This window comes from Oncorhynchus gorbuscha, linkage group LG11 (assembly GCF_021184085.1).
Source record: "Oncorhynchus gorbuscha isolate QuinsamMale2020 ecotype Even-year linkage group LG11, OgorEven_v1.0, whole genome shotgun sequence".
In the NCBI taxonomy this organism is placed as follows: Eukaryota; Metazoa; Chordata; class Actinopteri; order Salmoniformes; family Salmonidae; genus Oncorhynchus; species Oncorhynchus gorbuscha.
In genome coordinates, this window is record NC_060183.1 from 57,570,025 (window position 1) to 57,590,741 (window position 20,717).

Here is a 20,717-nt window from a genome sequence, read left to right on the forward strand (position 1 = left end):
TACATTTCAAAGTGCGAAACAAATAGTTATATCGACCACGTCCATCCTTGCTATCTCATGTCTTAATCGAAATTACGGATTGCTTCTTATCCACTTGTCGTCCCCTTATGCCATAGTTCATACATCTAAATTGTCATTAGAAACCATATTTGTCAGCCATATCAACTATGTTTTTTTAAGCAGTAAATGAGGCTGAATGAACTGTTTCGCTGCCAGACAAGGCTCCGTTGATAACCAGATCTAGTAGTGGTAAGATGTTGGGACTGCTGTTGGGACAGCTTTATATAGGCCCTAACAGTTTGTGGGCACCGTTTGTCACCGTTATAGTGCAATTAATGTATTGTTTAGTGTTGTGTTATACCCCACCAAGATTTACATGCTAAAATCGCCACTGGTAGTGATGTACATGTTTAAAAGGCTGAGGCCAGCAGGAGAGCAGAGAGAGAAAGAGGCAACAAAGGCTAGGTGTCTAGCTCTAGGTCACAAGGATCAGCCAGGAGAAAGTGAGTATAGGGTCGAACACATCGCTCAAGTTATTTTGTTGCATTACCTGCATCAGTTGCAGGGTTTGCAATGACCTTAGTTACCTCTGAAAGGGGTAGAGCAGGACTGAATGGGAATCAATAAGACTGACAACAGACTGCAGCCAATCAGATCTGTCAGCCAAAACTGCAGCTTCACTCCTTAGAGAAAACATCTCAATGCAGGGAGGAGATAGCAGCCTCTCTATCCCATGTGCTCTCATCCGCAACCCAAAGACTGTAACTCATGCATTGTATTCTGTATCTGTTTGTGAAACCATATTAATCAACGTGTTTCCCATCATTGTTAGAGTTGGGCGATAGAGTTACAAAGTCATTCTGAGGAATGTAATTACAGAAAAAAACTATGTTGCAGTTTGGATGCCTATTCATCACTACAGAAATGCTTTGGTTTGAAATGGCTCAAAATAAAAGGGCAAGATTGTCCATAACATATTATGATATGCATTATGAAGGTGATATATACTATTGAATGGGGTAAATTACTTGCATATAAGCACAGGCTGATCATAACTGTAATATATACCAATAGCTGTCAATAACTACAACTATGATTAATGCACTATTGTTAAGTGACTGTCCCACTGGATGAAAGTGAATGCAATTTGTGGTCTGGATAAGAGCGTCATAAATGACTTAAATAAATGTAAATTGACTTTGAAAGTAGCAAGTGGTCACATAAATGCATCATATTGATTGAACCAACCCCCTCATGGTAGTCTCACTTTATTCCCTTTGGTTTTGGGAGGTTTGCTGTCAAGAAGTAATCAATCACCTATTATTGAAGACTTACCACAAGCAAAACATCAATATAGGAAATTGGTTCGCTTTGCACTTGTTCATAGGCAGATATACATTATTAATTCAATTAATTTAATGATCAATCATTATGTTAAATTTGAGAGAAACATTTTCAACACTTTTCAAACACTTGAAAAGGACGGCAATGGTGTTTTACTGCATTAAGTCGCTGTCCATGGCGCTGATATTGGAGTCTGGCGGACTGGTCCTGTTCATGGGGCCGATATTGCTTTCGCTCTAAATTGCATCGGTAAATTGATCATTTCTGGTATAACCGTTTTTGCTAACTAATAATAGGGGAATATTATACATTAATAATTAACATGGATCATTGAACTGCTCCATATTGGCTTGTTGAATTAGCAAATGCAGAGATGCAAGTATAATTTTCTCTCTTATTCGAATGTTCAAAATTTGGAGGAAACTGTATGACAAGAGACAAATGATAAACACATCAACGTCAAGGACACATAGGCTATCCCAAACATCCTAATGATAATCACCCCATTTCCTTTTTTCTCCCTATGTGTGATCATTCCTCTGCTTTCAAACGGCCACCCACGAACCCTCACACACTCAAGTAGTGTTTCACTTACATAGAGTATGAAGGGTTGAGACATGGCCCTCCCCCTCCGTTCGATCAATGGGCCAGTAAAAACAGTCTATGCCTTGTCAGCGATAAGCTTCTCCTATATAAAGGACAGCCGGTGAGACTAAGAATGCTGTGAGCGCCATCCACCCCGCACCTGCAAACACATACTCGCCCCGCTCCTCCACCTCGGACACCTTCCATTCCATCTGCACACGCAACCCCTGGTCTGGCCGGATGAGTTACCACCCGGTGGACACGATAGGGAGTCCATTCAGAAGAAGTATGGATAGTAGGACCACCTACGGCCGCTCCACTGGCACCCCCTCCAGCGGGTTTCGTTCTCAGTCCTGGTCCCGGGCAAGCCCAGGCTCCACGATGACCTCCTCCTACAAGAGGAGCGTCAATATGCCGGTAGCCAGAGCGTACAGCTCCACACTCCTCAGCTCCGCCGACAGCGTTGATTTCAATCAAACGAACGGAGACTACAAGCGCTCCAACGAGAAAGAGCAGCTCCAGGGGCTCAACGACCGCTTCGCCGGTTACATCGACAAGGTGCACTACCTGGAGCAGCAGAACAGCCAGATCGAAGAGGAGATCCAGACGCTGCGGCAGAAGCAGGTGTCGCAATCCCAGCTAGGCGATTTATACGACCAGGAACTCCAGGAGCTGCGCTCCATGCTGGAGCACATTCACCACGATAAAGCGCAGATCCAGCTCGACACGGACCACATCGAGGATGACATCCAGAGAATTAGGGACCGCTTCGATGAGGAAGCCCGCATCAGGGATGAGACGGAAGGCATCATCCGGGCGTTGAAAAAAGATATGACCGACTCTGATTTGGTGAAGTCAGAGTTTGAGAAGAAAGTCCAGTCACTGCATGACGAGATTGCCTTTATCCGCAACAACCACGAAGAAGAGGTGAGCGACCTTTTTGCCCAGGTGCAGGCGTCGCAGGTGACCATGGAGAGGAAAGACATCCAGAAGACGGACATCACCGAGGCGCTCCGGGAGATCCGCACCCAGCTCGAGGGCCACTCCAACCAGAACCTGCAGCAGGTGGAGGACTGGTTCATGTGCCGCTATTCCAAGCTCACTGATGCTGCGGCACAAAACAAAGATGCAATCAAGTCCGCCCGTGATGAGATAGCAGACTACCGTCGCCAGCTTCAGTCCAAGACCGTGGAGTTAGAGTCCGTCCGTGGAACCAGGGAGTCACTGGAGAGGCAGTTGAATGACATCGAGGACCGACACAACAACGACCTGTCCAGCCTGCAGGTATGATGAGACCCGCTGTAGGCATTACTTTCATACAGAAACCCCCAGCCACAGGCTTAATGGTGAAGTATTCTATAAAGTTGTATTCTTTGTGTAAAGAGAAGCAATGTAGTGGAGAGAATAAATTATATAATAAGATATGTTTTTCGTTGATTTCAAATTGAGAATATTATCACGACACCTTTGAGGTTTATATTCTTATTTTAAATGTAGGTCTACTTATAAGGAGAGTTCCCTACTTTGATAGAGAGAAAGACACACACTTGCATTGTGTCCCCACATATTGTATTAGTTTGATTTTGAACGAACTAAATTGTTTTATTATGTGGGCCCTAAATGCATGTAGTTTAACTAGGCTATAAACTCTGCGCAATAGTGGTGTCTGCGCTTTTGCTTTAGATAGCCTAAATGGCACAATGCTGATATCTTATGGACACAGATTTAACATCAGATTTAACATCTCCAAATGTTGGATCATTAGGCAACGCATAAGCAGCGACACTTGGTGCACGTTATAGGGTTGGGAAGACATAATGCAGCAGACTGTTTTTTTGTTATTTTTTCGTTGCTGAGCCAGAGACTCGGGGCCCTTGAAACACAGTGCTGTTCACTGCGTCAGAATACATTATTTAACACAACAACAGTCCAATCTATCCAATTATTTGCACTTTCACCTTTCATAAATGAGACAGGAGGACTTCACAGTTTCAATTGTTATTGCAATGATATTTTATTGGAATCTCAAAGTGCTGTTTCAAATGTAGGCCTATACAAGTTGAAATGTGCTTCTTAAGTAATTACCAGGATCACAAAATATGACATTGTATTTTTGATCGTTTTCTTATGATGTTTAGAAAGCAGTGTCCTTATGGAGAAATGTGTCTTCCCTACACCAGAAATAAATAACCAAGTATTATTTCAGGGTTCCATATAGGCATAAGAAATAATAGCTCTTAACCAGCTTGTGTCTCTCGGTCTTGTTCTCTGCAGGAGACCATCCACCAGCTGGATAATGAACTCAAGGGCACGAAGTGGGAGATGGCGCGTCATCTGCGTGAGTACCAGGACCTGCTCAATGTCAAGATGGCCCTCGACATTGAGATTGCTGCATACAGGTACAGTGCGACAACAGAGCGCTAATTAGGACTAACATTGCATTTTTTCTATTTTTATATATCATGTGTAATAACAACATAAAGATCTAATTTATATATAGAAACTACATTTTTATATTAGGCCTACACTAAACTATATCTCATGTTCTACTGTTCTTGCAGGAAACTCCTAGAAGGTGAAGAGACCCACTTTAGCACTTTCCCCTACTGCCACACCGTCACCTCCTCTAAGAAGTCCAAGTATGAGCCTCCCAAACTGAAAGTCCAGCATAAGTTTGTAGAGGAGATCATCGAGGAGACCAGGGTAGAGGATGAGAAGGATGAGATGGACCAGGCCCTGGCTGAGATGGCCCAGGAGTTTTCTGCCACTCTGGAGGCAGAGGCAACAGATGAAGGAGAGGATGAGGGAGAAGAGGGAGGAGAAGAAGCAGAGGGAGAAGGGGGAGAGGGTGAATCAGAAGAGGTTGTAGCCTCCACTGAAGCCCAAGTTAGCTCCAGCATGCCTGCTGAGGAGGAAGAGGAGGACAAAGAAGGCAATGATGAAGTGGAAGAGGGAGAAAAAGAAGAAGAGGGTGAGAAAGGAGAAGAGGGTGAGGGTGAGAAGGGAGATGATACAGAAGGTGGTGATGAGGGAGAAGGAGAGGGGGAATTCGAGGAGACAGTCCTGTGCTCTAAAGCCCCAGAATCAAAGGCCTCTCCTGACAAAGAGAAGGCTGGAGAGGATGGAAGCGGAGGAGAAGAGGAGACAGGAGAGGGAGAGGGAGAAGAGGAGGGTGATGATCAAGATGAAGATGCAGGTAGTGACAAAGGATCCAAAGATGGAGATGATAAGGATGAGGAAGATGAGAAGAAAGGAAAGGATGAGAAAGAAGACAAAACAGATGAGAAGGCATCTGTAGCCAAGACAGAGGCTCCCAAAACAGAAGCCCCCAAGAGTGAGGCCCCAAAAGTTGAGGTCCAGAAAGCTGAGTCCCCAAAGCCCTCCAAGCCAGACTCCCTAAAAGTTGAATCCCCAAAGGCTGGGTCCCCCAAGTCTGAGTCCCCAAAAGCTGGATCCCCCAAACATGAATCTCCCAAAGCTGTAACTCCCAAAACTGAATCTCCAAAACCTGGCTCCCCCAAATCTGAATCCCCAAAACCTGCTGGATCCCCCAAATCTGAATCCCCAAAACCTTCTGGATCCCCCAAATCTGAATCCCCAAAACCTTCTGGATCCCCTCAATCTGAGTCCCCAAAGCCCTCCAAGCCAGACTCCCTAAAAGTTGAATCCCCAAAGGCTGTGTCCCCCAAGTGTGAGTCCCCAAAAGCTGTAACTCCCAAATCTGAATCTCCCAAATCTGAATCTCCAAAACCTGGCTCCCCCAAATCTGAATCCCCAAAACCTTCTGGATCCCCCAAATCTGAATCCCCAAAACCTTCTGGATCCCCTAAATCTGAATCCCCAAAACCTGCTGGATCCCCTAAATCTGAATCCCCAAAACTTGCTGCATCCCCTAAATCTGAATCCACAAAACCTGCTGGATCCCCCACTTCTGAATCCCCAAAACCTTCTGGATCCCCTAAATCTGAATCCCAAAAACCTGCTGGATCCCCAAAATCTGAATCCCCAAAACTTGCTGGATCCCCTAAATCTGAATCCCCAAAACCTGCTGGATCCCCTACTTCTGAATCCCCCAAACCTGCTGGATCCCCAAAATCTGAATCACCAAAACCTGCTGTCTCCCCCAAATCAGAATACCCAAAACTTACAGGATCCCCTAAATCTGAATCCCCAAAACCTGCTGGATCCCCCAAATCTGAATCCCCAAAACCTTCTGGATCCCCCAAATCTGAATCCCCAAAACCTTCTGGATCCCCTAAATCTGAATCCCCAAAACCTGCTGGATCCCCTAAATCTAAATCCCCAAAACTTGCTGGATCCCCTAAATCTGAATCCCCAAAGCGTGCTGGATCCCCCACTTCTGAATCCCCAAAACCTGCTGGATCCCCTAAATCTGCTGGATCCCCCAAATCTGAATCCCCAAAACTTGCTGGATCCCCCAAATCTGAATCCCCAAAACCTTCTGGATCCCCTAAATCTGAATCCCCAAAGCGTGCTGGATCCCCCACTTCTGAATCCCCAAAACCTGCTGGATCCCCTAAATCTGCTGGATCCCCCAAATCTGAATCCCCCAAACTTGCTGGATCCCCTAAATCTGAATCCCCAAAACCTGCTGGATCCCCTACTTCTGAATCCCCCAAATCTGCTGGATCCCCTAAATCTGAATCCCCAAAACCTGCTGGATCCCCAAAATCTGAATCCCCCAAACCTGCTGGATCCCCTAAATATGAATCCCCAAAACCTGCTGGATCCCCTACTTCTCAATCCCCCAAATCTGCTGGATCACCTAAATCTGAATCCCCAAAACCTGCTGGCTCCCCCAAATCGGAATCCCCTAAAATAGGATCCCCCGAGGCAGAGTCCCCTAAGGGTGAGGCCCCCAAACCAGAAGCTCCAATGTCAGAGGCCCCCAAGGCTGCAGAAGAGAAAGTAGACAAAAAGAGTGATTCAAAGGAAGAGAGGACGGTAGAAAAGAAAGACGCAGCCATGAAAGGAGATGTGGAGAAGATTACCCCAGAGGACAAGGACAAGAAGGATGAGGCTGGGAAAGAGGCAGAGGAGAAGGATGTTATCTCAAATGGAGTGGACGAGAGCCCCACTAAAGATGACCCGGACCAGAAAGATGATCCAAAGGACCAGAAGGTGGTCATCACCAAAACGGTGGAGACCATCACCACTGGAGAGGATGGGGCCAAGCATGTCACCAAATCGGTCACTGTCACCGAGACTGTGAAGGAGTCTGAGGATGTGATGCAGGAGAAGACAGTCTCCAGCAAGAAGATGGAGAAACACTCTTCCCAGTCCGTCAAGGTGGTAACTGAAACTGAGTAACTCCATCCAACCCACTCAGGAGGAACAAAGATGACATGACAAAAAGCAATCAACCCAGAACTAACATAACAACGAAATCATAGAGCAATAGCGATGTAATAAAGAGAACCACTCTCAAACATACAGAAAAGCAATGAGAGAAGCCATATGAAAGCATTAAGAACCTTGAAGAAACTCTGAGCCTTAAACATGCTTTTTATCTGTATCTATTATGTTTATCTAATGAGTGCAATTGAAAATAAATATGTAAATGCGCACACATACATTCTTGTATGCATAGGATGGACTTGAATTTAAATAGCGAATTTAACTGAGGTGCTACAGTTTGCACTCCCATTACTCATCATGAACTATTTCCCAGCAGCATTTGCTCAATAAATGTCATACTGAAATACAAATATGGTCTCTTGTTCCTTTATGCAATTGTCCTGTCATGTCCTTACACTTGTTCATTTACAGTAGCTGTCTCACCTCAACATGCACACTATTCTATTTCTTCATCTGCTTTCATAGGGGTGGGATTGCATGCTTCATGATCTTTTGTAGCCTAGAAATTATACAAAACCATATCACCGTCCAGAGGCTGTCCTATACAGATTTTTAAAGCTACACTGTAATATGTGCATACCATCAAAGAATGATCCACCAACCATAATATAAATGATGCACCCCATGGCATGTTCATGCAAATATCATTTTATTAAAGCACTTGATTTATCAAATCAAACTTTATTTACATAGCACATTTCTTACCGTAAACAATGCAATTCAATGTACTTCACTTACATAAATAAAATAACAAAACAGTGAGAAAGATAAAAACAAAACATTTCTGGACAAATATAAAATGAAGATAAACAAATATAAAATGAAGATAAACAAATATAAAATGAAGATAGATAAACAAATATAAAATGAAGATAGATAAATATCAAATTAATATAGATAAATATCAAATTAAGATAGATAGATAAATAAGGAATACCTAGGATAGGATAAGTAATCCCTCTCACTCCCTCTCACCCCCCTTTAAGATTTAGATGCACTATTGTAAAGTGACTGTTCCACTGGATGTCATAAGATGAATGCACCAATTTGTAAGTCGCTCTGGATAAGAGCGTCTGCTAAATGACATAAATGTAAATGTAAATGTAAATATCAAATTAAAATAGATACATTAGGATAGTAAAACAATATGAAATAAATGTGGATAGTAAAACAATATGAAAGAAATGTGGATAGTAAAACAATATAAAATAAATTAGGATAGTAAAACAATATTAAATAAATTAGGATAGTAAAACAATATAAAATACATTTGGATAGTAAAACAATATTAAATAAATTAGGATAGTAAAACAATATTAAATAAATTAGGATAGTAAAACAATATTAAAACAACAGTGAACATGAGAGAGTAATATGAGATACTGTATTAATATTGAGAGATGTTTATGCAGTTTCAACAAATAGATACATTATTAAACATTACCTGCATTGTTAAACATGAGTATAAACTATACATATTTAATTCAAAGTATTTTACATGACAAGTTAAACAATTGAGTGACAGGTCCTTCGGAGATTTAGCAACATTAAATCAGACAGCAACCCGATCGTAATTTGAAATTCAGCACCACCGAAAAATGGACAGCGACTATCTCAGGCAGAATCCATGAAGAGGTTTCTTTGAAATGTAGCCTATAACTCACACACAGTGAATGAATCCTTATTATAATGCTCGAAGGATAGTTGGTCTGATTCTATGCCACAAAGCACGATAACACCTGGGGTGTTACATATACGTTTTTGTTCCTAAAACTTTCAGAACAAAATATTCTAACATTTAAAAAAAAATATTATGACATACATTGCCTTCGGAAAAGACCCCATTACTTTTTAAACATTTTACTTCGTTACAGACTCATTAAAAATTGATTAAAGAAAAAAATCCTTAGCAATCTACACAAATTACCCCATAATGACAAAGCGAAAACATGTTTTTAGAAATGTTTGCAAATGTATTACAAATAAAAAACAGAACACATTATTTACTTAGGTATTCAGACCCTTTGATATGAGACTCAAAATTGAGCTCAGGTGCATCCTGTTTCCATTGATCATCATTGAGATGTTCCTACAACTTGTAGTCCCACTGTTGTAAATTCAATTGATTGGACATGATGTGGAAAGGCACACAAATGTCTATATAAGGTCCGTAGAGCTCCAAGCCAGGATTGTGTCGAGGCACAGATCTGGGGAAGGGTACCAACACTTTTCTACAGCATTGAAGGTCCCCAAGAACACAGCGGCCTCCATCATTCTTAAATGGAGAAGTTTGGAACCACCAAGAGCTGGCCGCCCGGCCAAACTGAGCAATTGGTGGAGAATGGTCTTGGTCAGGGAGGGATGGTCTCTAAGACAGAGCTCCACAGTTCCTCTGTGGAGATAGGAGAAACTTCGAGAAGGACAACCATCTCTGCAGCACTCCGCCAATCAGGCATTTATGGTAAATTTACCAGATGGAAGCCACTTAACAGTAAAAGGCGCATGACAGCCTTCCTGGAATTTGCCAAAAGGCACCTAAAGACTCTCAGTCCATGAGAAACAAGATTTTCTGCAAATCCAAGATAGCGTAGCAGTCAGACGTCTTTGTCCTTCATCTTGTCATGTCCCATGTATAGATCTTTTATATATTTTTCTTCGCATATCTTTTTTATATTTCTCTAAACCTCAACTTCATAATAGTCTCCTGCAACCCACCTCACCCAACATGGTGTGGATCTGTTTTTTCTAAAGTATATTTATTTACCTCCGGAACCTGAATCCCCCAACAGAAGCTTGCCAGCTCACTAGCTACTAGCTAGTAGTCAGCTAACCACTGCTAGTGGTCATCAGCTAACCTTAAGCTTGGCAAGCTCTCACCACTTTGTACAACACGACTCAAACCGGACATATTTTCTCTCCATATCCCCGGATTCCTACCGCAAGCTCTGAACCTTTCACATGGATCATCGCAGCTAGCGAGCTGCAATCCGAGTGACTACTCCTGGCTAACGTCTGTCCCAAAGCAAGCACCAATTAGCCTGGCACTAGCCCATGCTAGGCCTATTCTCCCGGCTAGCTGAAGAGGCCCATCAGTCACTCCTGGGCTACAATACCCAGACCCCTTTTACTGCCGGTACGGGGCACTGAACCTCGCCGATCCTTGACGACTGGACTACCGACGTAATCTGCTTGAGGGGGTACTCAACTGGCCCCTAGGTCGCAACGTCCCCTGAATACCTATCTGCTAGCCTGCTAACCACGGCCCGCTAGCTGTCTAGAGCATCTTGGACTGTTAGCTGAATAGATTCATCGGCCAATTTCTTGGGCCACTATACCTATTTTGCCTAATGAACTTGGACCCCTCTGCTACTCGGAACCCTACTAATCCATCACGACTGGTCTATCGACGTCACCGCACATGGAGGCTAAATCAGTCTTTCCTCCATCCCGGCCTGCTAGCTGTCTGAATCGCCATGCCTCCAGCCAGCCAAACCACTCACTGGACCCCTATGATCACTGGGCTACGCATGCCTCACCCTAACATCAATATGCCTTGTCCATTACTGTCCTGGATAGTGATTATTGTCTTATTTCACTGTGGAGCCTATAGCCCTGCTCAATTTGCCTTAACCAACCATTTAGTTCCACCCTCATAGATATCATCCTAACCAACTTTCCCTCCAAATACACCTCTCCTGTTTTCAACCAAGATCTCAGCGATCACTGCCTCATTGCCTACATCCATAATGGGTCTGCGGTCAAACGACCACCCCTCATCACTGTCAAACGTTCCCTAAAACACTTCAGCGAGCAGGCCTTTCTAATCCACCTGGCCCGGGTATCCTGGAAGGATTTTGACCTCATCCCGTCAGTAGAGGATGCCTGGTTATTCTTTAAAAGTGCCTTCCTCACCACCTTAAATAAGCATGCCCAATTCAAAAAATGTAACCAGGAACAGATATATCCCTTGGTTCTCTCCAGACCTGACTGTCCTTGACCAGCACAAAAACATCCTGTGGCATTCTGCATTAGCATCGAATAGCCCCCGTGATATGCAATTTTTCAGGGAAGTCAGGAAGTAGTATACACAGGCAGTTAGGAAAGCTAAGGCTAGCTTTTTCAAGCAGAAATTTGCATCCTGTAACACAAACTCAAAAAAGTTCCGGGACGCTGTAAAGTCCTGTAAGAACACCTCCTTCCAGCTGCCCACAGCACTGAGGCTAGGAAACATTGTCACCACCAATAAATCCACTATAATTGAGAATTTCAATAAGCATTTTTCTACGGCTGGCCATGCTTACCGCCTGGCTACCCCTACCCCGATCAACAGCCCTTCACCCCCACAGAAACTCGCCCAAGCCTCCCCCATTTCCCCTTCACCCATATCCAGATAGCTGATGTTCTGAAAGAGCTGCAAAATCTGGACCACTACAAATCAGCCGGGCTAGACAATCTGGACCCTCTCTTTCTAAAATGATCTGCCGAAATTGGTGCAACCCCTATTACTAGCCTGTTCAACCTCTCTTTCGTATCGTCTGAGAAACCCAAAGATTGGAAAGCTGCCGCGGTCATCCTCCTCTTCAAAAGGGGAGACACTCTAGACCCAAACTGCAGCAGAACTATATCTATCTTACCCTGACTTTCTAAGATCTTCGAAAGCCAAGTAAACAAATGGATTTCCGACCATTTCAAATCCCATCGTACCTTCTCCGCTATGCAATCTGGTTTCAGAGCTAGTCATGGGTGAGCCACACTCAACGTCCTAAACAATATCATAACCCCCATCGATAAGAGACATTACTGTGCAGCCGTATTCATCAACCTGGCTAAGGCTTTCGACTCTGTCAATCACAACATTCTTATTGGCAGAGAGAGCCTTGGTTTCTCAAGTGATTGCCTCGCCTGGTTCACCAACTACTTCTCTGATAGAGCTCAATGTGTCATATCGGAGAGCCTGTTGTCCGGACCTCTGGCAGTCTCTATGGGGGTGCCACAGGGTTCAATACTCGGGCTGACACTCTTCTCTGTATACATCAATGATGTCGCTCTTGCTGTTGGTTCACCTCTATGCAGACGACACCATTCTGTATACCTCTGGCCCTTCTTTGGACACTGTGTTAACTAACCTCCAGATGAGCTACAATACTACAAATCCATCCAGCATCACTACTCTGGACGGTTCTGACTTAGAATATGTGGACAACTACAAATACCTAGGTGTCAGGTTAGACTGTAAACTCTCCATCCAGACTCACACTCAGCATCCCCAATACAAATTTAATTTAATAAGCATCCATCACTCGTGCTGCCAAACATACCCTCGTAAAACTGCCCATCCTACCGATCTCCGACTTTGGCTATGTCATTTACAAGAGCCTCCAACACTCTACTCAACAAATTGGATGCAGTCTTTCACAGTGCCATCTGTTTTGTCACCAAAGCCCCATATACTACCCACCACTGCAACCTGTACGCTCTCGTTGGCTGGCCCTCGCTTCATACTCGTCGCCAAACCCACTGGCTCCAGGTCATCTACAAGTCTCTGCTAGGTAAAGCCCCACCTTATCTTATTTTATCTCTTATCTTATCCCTCACTGGTCACCATAGCAGCACCCACCCGTAGCACGCGCTCCAGCAGGTATATCTCACTGGTCACCCCCAAAGCCAATTCCTCCTTTTGCCGCCTTTCCTTCCAGTTCTCTGCTGCCAATGACTGGAACGAACTGCAAAAATCACTGAAGCTGGAGACTCATATATCCCTCACTAGCATTTAGCACCAGCTGTCAGAGCAGCTCACAGATCACTGGGCCTGTACATAGCCCATTTGTAAATAGCCCATCCAAATACCTCTTCCCCATACTGTATTTATTTATTCATCTTGCTCCTTTACACCCCAGTATCTCTACTTGCACATTCATCTTCTGCACATCTACCATTCCAGTGTTTAATTGCTATATTGTAATTACTTCGCAACCATGGCCTAATTATTTCCTTAACTCCCTTATCCTACCTCATTTGCACACACTGTATATAGACCTTTTCTACTGTATTATTGACCGTATGTTTGTTTATTCCAAAGCGTAATTCTGTGTTGCTGTATGTGTCAAACTGCTTTACTTTATCTTGGCCAGGTCGCAGTTGTAAATGAGAACTTGTTCTCAACTAGCCTACCTGGTTCAATAAATGTGAAATAACATATTGAAGATTGAACTCTTTGGCCTGAATGCCAAGGGTCACGTCTGGAGGAAACCTGGCCCCATCACTACGGTGAAGCATGGTGGTAGCAGCATCATGCTGTGAGGATGGTTTTCAGCAGCGGGGACTGGGAGACGATTCAGGATTGAGGCAAAGGTGAATGGAGCAAAGTACATAGAGATCATTGAGAAAAACCTGCTCCAGAGCGCTCAGGACCTAAGACTGGGGCGAAGGTTCACCTTCCAACAGGACAACAACCCTAAGCACACAGCCAAAACAACACAGGAGTGGCTTCGGGACAAGTCTCTAAATGTCCTTCAGTGGCCCAGCCAGAGCGAGAACCTGATCGAACATCTCTCGAGAGAGAGAGACCTGAAAATAGCTGTGCATCAAACTCTCCACATCCCACCTGACAGATCTTGAGAGATCTTGAGGCGTGCCAAGCTTGTAACATCATACACAATAAGTCTCGGGGTTGTAATTACTGCCAAAGGTGCATCAACAAAGTACTTAGTAAAGGGTCTGAATACTTATGGAAATGTGATTTTTCCGTTTATTTGTATTTTTGTGGCAAAAAATGTCTAAAAATGTCACGCCTTGGTCATTGTATTTTGTGTTTTTGTTATATGTTTGGGTAGGCCAGGGTGTGACATGGGTTTATATGTTGTTTTCGTATTGGGGTTTGTATTATTTGGGATCGCGGCTGATTAGGGGTGTTGTATAGGCTTGGCTGCCTGAGGCGATTCTCAATCAGAGTCAGGTGATTCTCGTTGTCTCTGATTGGGAACCGTATTTAGGGAGCCATAGTTTCGCTTTGTATTTCGTGGGTGATTGTTCCTGTCTTTGTGTAGTGTTCACCAGATAGGCTGTAATAGGTTTCACGTTCTGTTTGTTGTTTTGTATTTATGAGTTATTTCATGTTACGCTCTTCATTTATTAAAGTCATGAGTAACCAACACGCTGCATTTCGGTCCGACTCTCTTCCTTCAACAGACGAACGCCGTTACAAAAAACCTGTTTTTCTTTGTCATTATGGGGTGTTGTGTGTAGATTGATGAGGAGGATTTTTTTTAAATTCATTTTAGAATAAGGCTGTAACCTAACAAAATGTGGGGGAAATCAAGGGGTCTGAATACTTTCTAAAGGCATTCTAAATCAAAATAAGAACATCTTACAAATGTCTGCCTGTATGCTACGACTGCAAAGGAACTATATGAGCTGCACTTCCATTGCTTGTCCTCACATTACATGTCCTCACATGACCCAGACTGTACTGCACCTGCGGACTTGCTTCTTGGTGACGATGCTTTGTTCACTCAGAGCAATTGTAACCCCTTTCATCAGTGGACATTGCCAAATAGCTTGAATAAAAACAGACTAAAGTAGCCATAGAAGCAGTGGGATATCAAATGTGGCTCTTTCTAATGTCAATGTCACGTACACCTTCCGCCCTAGTAGCTTAGAAACAGTTTTCCAACTGATATATCCACACCTCTGCAATGCAGGTGTTGGTTAATACTACCTCGTTTATTCTTTAGTACTGTCCCTGGATGACTGCTGATTGCTGTACCTCTTCCACTCAGGATTTTAGCTAGCCCTCACATAATGTGCTGAAGGAAGCAACTAAATTGCCAAGAGTCTTAAAAGCAATAAAAACCAGAGATGTTATCGTTCTCAGCCCTGATATGAGCTAATAACAATGCCATCACTGTCTGAAGATCATCCCGTTCCTCAGCATCTGTTTCCCTGACACACTGGACCTGTTCTGCGTAGCTGATGAAGCATCTGATGTAGACCTTGCCAGGCCTTGTGCTACAGCACAAAAATCTGTCAGGCCCCTGCTAGTGCGTCGTGATGCGTCGTGACAGAGAGATGAATGGTTGTGTTTAGAAGATGGCTTTGCACCAGTGGTATTCAAAGTCTGGGTCGCGACCCCTAGTGGTGTCGTGGGGTACACTTGAGGAACAAAATATTAAAAGTGCAGATTATTGGATGGGACAATATACAAACCTTTTTTGAAAGATAGTTTCAAAGATATAGTTTTATTAAGTAAATGTATTTATTTATTAGAGATTCAAATGCATTGAATTTAAGCTTATTTGTTGATGTACAAATCGAAACGTACCGATTTTAAGGTTGTGTCATTAGATTTGGGATGTGGTGGGGTCGCAATGAATTATTGGGGAAAAAATGGGGCCCCCAGAAATTCTGGCTGACAAAATGAGACCCCTGCTGAAAAGTTTGAGTACCACTGCTCTACACCATCTAAACGAGATCTGACAGGCTATTGATCATAGTAAACCATCATGTTAATGTCTTCTTACAAACAGCTTATAAAGCATTTAATAGATACTGTAAACAGTTTGTAAATCATGACACATAACCTGTTAATGGATTGATTGATGACTGAATCAATTGAGTCTGGACCTGCTGTAAGCAGGCCATTACATGCATTCAATTTCTGGTTAACTATGTGATCATTTTTTTAAGCACACCTTCAATTAAAAGTTTATAACGAATATATTCAACAACTCATCCTTGTTGTTGAGTTGAACAGATCTGACATAGAAATGATACATATTGTTTAATTGAGTTATTATTTAGCATGAAGCACAAAAACAACAAATTACACACTCTGCATTTGAATAGTATTTATTCAGTCATCCGAAACCACACTCTCGCAGACTTGCACACAGGCACAGCACACACATTCTTACACACACAAGGAATTGTGTGACCAGACTTTAATAGACTTTTTATGATCTTTGCAAGCAGTAATTTTATGCAGTAGTGCACTAAAATGTGTATTGTATTGAGCACCTTGTTAACAAGCACACTGAAGTCATAAATATTGGGTATTTCTGCTGTTTTTTTCGAGCTGAGGTTTTTATTCGACTGTCTTTTGGCTTGTGGAGTCCTGGGCCACAAACTTACTTTTTAGCCATTGGTTTTTCAGATTGGTCTTTCTTCTCTTCGGCAGGTTTTTCACTCTTTCCAACGGTCTTGGATATCTCTGGTTCACCTTTCTCTTCTTTGGTGTCTGCTTTGTCATCTTTTTTCTCCTCACTTTTAGCTTCAGCTTGATCCTCTTCCTCTTTATCACCCCCTTCTTTATCTTCTTTATCTTCCTCGCCTTCCTTTCCCTCCTGCTCCCCACCCTTGTCCTTATTTTCCCTTTTCTCTCCATCCTCCTTTGCAGTTTCTTCCTTCTCTTCCATCTCATCCCCAGCTATAACCAAAACATTTTATAATTGTGAATAGGGAAATAATTGTGTTTAGTAGACTGTATTGTAAAAATGTTGACATCTAAGCAATGCACGACAACAATAGAGAATATTCTTTGAGGGATAATGCTAATGCTAACCTTCTTCGCCGTCCTTAGCATCCTCCCCATCTTCTTTCTCCACCTCGCCTCCCTCATCTCCATCTTCCTCCTTCTCCTCTCCACCCTCTTCCTCCTTCTCATCTCCACCCTCTTCCTCCTTTTCCTCTCCCTCCTCTTCCTTCTCTTCCTCCTTCTCATCCTCTTCCTCCTTCTCCTCCTTCTCCTCCTCCTGTGGTAGGCTGGCAGAGTCCTGCTGGGCTAGGCTGGCAGAGATGACATCATCTCCAGAGGCAAATGAGGAGCTGAAGAAGCGTGAAGTCATCAGGTAGGGGGCGCCAGAGCTTAGGCTGGACTGCATGGAGAACATAGAGCGGCCAAAGGAGGGTGTGGCCGACAGGGTGTGGCCGTAGACACTGGACATACCCCCGGACACGCCCACACTGAAACGAGACTCCTCCCCCTCCAGCAGCTTCCTGGAGAAGTAAAGTATCGTGGGACATATATACTTTCAGAGTTAAAGGACAAAAGGTTTTTCTTGACATGGACTTGCATTAGTATTATTATGTTATATTTATTTAAGTTGAAGCTCTGGTCAATAGCATCCTACCTGTAGGCAGCGATCTCGATGTCAAGGGCCATCTTAACATTCAGCAGGTCCTGGTAATCCTTCAGGTAGCGAGCCATCTCCTGCTTTGTGGCTCCCAGCTCATTCTCCAGCTGGCCAATAGTATCCTACAGGAGAAGTTTAGAGGTAATGTGATGGATAATGTGTGTGTTCTTACAGCAGGTTACACGTTCAGGTAAACTGCCAAAAAATGTTGAGTGTGACTATTAAAATGCACATTTGATGCAATATGATATTTTTCCCATTCTACATTACTAAATCAGTTCCACTTTGCACAAATTATAAAAAACATTATGGGTGTCTTGTATTCTGATCAAGTCATCTATCTATTGATAAACAGTTTCTAAACATGCAATTAAGAAACACATTCACTATTAGATTGCATTCCTTCTGAGGTATTTGCTTGAATACAGATATAAATTTGTCCTGCAGTACCAGTATAAATTTGTCCTGCTGTACCACTACTGACCTGCATGCCATTGATCTCAGCACTCTGCTTGTCCTCCATGTCATGCAATTGTTTCTCCAGAGACTCATTGAGACCCCTGCAGGCATCGATCTCCAGCAGGCGGGCCTGGAGCTGCCGGCGGTACTCCCCAGCCTCGTCCCTGGAGCTCCTCACTGCATCGCTGTGCTGGGCCACGCTCTCTGTCAGGGAGCCCACCTTCCCACGGAACCACTCCTCAGCAGACTGCATGTTCTTGGCCGCCAGCCTCTCGTACTGGGCTCGGATGTCCCTCAGAGCCCCGGACAGATCCGGCGTGGTGGCCTCCATCTCCACAGCCACCTGGGCCCCCAGCTGGGCCTGGGCCTGGAGCTCTACCACCTCCCCCTCGTGGAGCCTCTTGAGGAAGGCCAGCTCGTCCAGCAGGGTCTCCACCCTCTTCTCCAGCTCGGTCCTGACCAGGGTGGCCTGGTCGGCACCACGCCGCGCATCCAACAGCCTTCCCTCCGCGTCCTCGCGGGCCACAACCTCCTCCTCGTAGCGGGCCTGTAGGGCGCTCAGGGCTTGCCCCAGACGTTCCCTCTGCCCCAGGGCGGCCTGCTGCTCCCCACGCGCCTCCTCCACAGCAGCCCTCAGAGCCCGCGCCTCCTGCTCATACAGGGCCCTCAGACGGGAAGGTTCCCCATGCCTCTGCCTCAGCAGCATCAGCTCAGCCTCCAGAGCACGGTTCTGCTGCTCTAGCTCCCGCACACGGTCGATGAAGCCGGCAAAGCGGTCATTGAGCTCCTGCATCTGAGCCCTCTCCTGGGTCCTCACCGTGCGGAACTCAGAGCTCACCTGGGCCGCCTGGCTCAGCTCCAGTTCCACGGAGGAGGAGGAAGCCGGGGATGAATGCAGAGCCCGTCCAGGAGAGGAGTACTGCAAACGGGAGCTCACAGAGGACAGGGGAGAGGTGTGGATTGAGTAGGCCGAGCGTGACCTCCCCCTGGTTACCACCCCTCGGGGGGCTCCCTCCACATACCAGCGGCGGTAGGAGGAGGAGGAGTAGTAAGGGTCAAAGCCGAGGGTACTCATGGCTGTGCTGGGAGGACAGGCTGCTTTGTCGGGCTCTGTGTGAATATGTCTGTAGGGCTCCGGTGAAGAACCCAGACTGATGCTGCTGCAGTGGCTCCAGCTTTTATAGCAAAAGGGAGAGCTCTGACGCAAGCAGTTTCCCAAACTCTGACTACGCAGGATCGAAAGCCTAACACTGCAATGGAGAGAGAGGGAGAATGAGAGAAAGAGAATAAGGAAGGAGAGAGAGGGGGAGGGAAGGAGATATAGAGATGTTGAGAGATGGGGAGGGAAAGGGAGAGGGGGCAGATGAAAGAGAGATGTTTGTGTTTTTGAGGGTAGAACAGAGGTTAACATGTTTTTAGTTGCTCTACAGTGTTTCTGTTATACACAGTAACCTTGACTACTAATATTCACAAGTTAATGTACAGAAAAGTAGAGTCAGATAGCTAAAGCCTCTGGCTAGTGAAGTATATTATCTGCACTTTACCTGCAGTCATAGAAAAAATGAATAGTCGCATGAGATGACTTGAATTTGTACTCATTTGAATGTAGGTCCTGCAGTCCTCTCTGCAGGGGAAGAGAATGGGCTGTCCTGATTCTATAGCAGCTTTTGTGTTCCTATTATACACAGCATGTAATCATACAGTGACACAGCAACTCCCCTGCTGGCCAATAGGAGAAATACACCCATGACCTCTGAAAACCTGCAATGATAAACACAGAACACACAGCTGGGTTGTATTTGGTCAAATACATGGTCAAATATGCGATTAATCTCAGAGTGCTTATTTACTTATACGTCATGGCTGGTAAGCTACTGTTTGGTGCCTGTAGATACTTCTTCTGTAGGGGAGAGTGGGGTAAGTCGTGCTAAAGGGTTAGCTGAGCCACCCCTTGACTCTAGGAAACCATACACCAAATGAATAATGTGACCAAATATTTAGGAAGAGGTCATAATTTCATGGAGTCTCTGAAGGAAGAAACCACATGTAAAAAGTGGTAAGCAAGTTAGGTACAAAAGACTGATTTTCACAAATAAATGTATTGCGTTATATGTTTCATGGTGCTTGTATCTAACCCAAAGTAGATAGTTCTGTTTTATACATCAATTGTGGTTTCTATAAGCTTCAATATAAGGTCCTGAACCTAGCATGAAAGCGCATTCTTGTAGCTGTGTGAGCTAATATTGAAAAAAGGCTTGCTTTGAGGTAAGTTGTGCCATTTGGCCAGTGGCAATTGAGCCAATGGCTCAACATACCCGATACAAATGATGATCACATTTTGTCAGTTTTATGCATATGAAGATAGGGCATTTTTATTTTTACAGAGCAGACATCATCATGCCCCGTGTCTACACATGTAAAACAAGCAGGGGTCTAGCCCTCACTTAAAGTTCTTGAAAGAACAGCCAATGAAGTTAGAGTCCATTCGAGCAGCAGCAAGGGATGAAACAATTGACCGAATGACACCGAAGAGGTACATTAACAAAAAATAAAACATTTACCTGTGTGGAAGAAAGCCTATGATAGAGTAGCAGAGGCACACAGGGGGCTTGTTCGACATTGCAGCCGACTGATCTACAAATCACCTTGCATCATAAATAACTACTCATTATTATTTGTAGATCAGTCATGGATTTGATTATCTCATGGAGTCTGAGCTTGCTAAACTGATCATTTCCAAGGATACACAACATCCTGAAATATACAGTGGGTCTCAACCCCAAGTATTCAACCCCATGTTTTTGTCATTGATCTACATAA

At 44.2% G+C, this 20,717-nt stretch overlaps 2 protein-coding genes across 3 annotated transcripts; one reads left to right on the forward strand and one right to left on the reverse strand.

Moving 5' to 3' along the window:
* Positions 1-2,077: 2,077 nt before the first annotated feature.
* LOC124049005 (neurofilament medium polypeptide-like) lies at positions 2,078-7,652 on the forward strand. 2 transcript variants are annotated; one of them, XM_046370270.1, is made up of 4 exons: positions 2,078-3,213; positions 4,204-4,328; positions 4,491-5,522; positions 6,228-7,652. In XM_046370270.1, the coding sequence occupies exons 1-4, from the start codon at positions 2,170-2,172 to the stop codon at positions 7,258-7,260; spliced, it is 3,234 nt and encodes a 1,077-aa protein (XP_046226226.1). In that variant the 5' UTR covers positions 2,078-2,169; the 3' UTR covers positions 7,261-7,652. The 2 variants fall into 2 exon arrangements, with proteins under 2 accessions (XP_046226226.1, XP_046226225.1); XM_046370269.1 differs by having other exon boundaries at positions 4,491-7,652.
* An 8,422-nt stretch (positions 7,653-16,074) lies between these two features.
* On the reverse strand, positions 16,075-19,037 carry LOC124047891 (neurofilament light polypeptide-like). The gene is made up of 4 exons (XM_046368219.1): positions 17,923-19,037; positions 17,436-17,560; positions 16,868-17,301; positions 16,075-16,732 (listed from the first exon to the last, which is right to left on the reverse strand). Exons 1-4 carry the CDS (start codon positions 18,970-18,972, stop codon positions 16,434-16,436), a joined length of 1,908 nt encoding a protein of 635 aa, XP_046224175.1. The 5' UTR covers positions 18,973-19,037; the 3' UTR covers positions 16,075-16,433.
* Between the last annotated feature and the right edge of the window lie 1,680 nt (positions 19,038-20,717).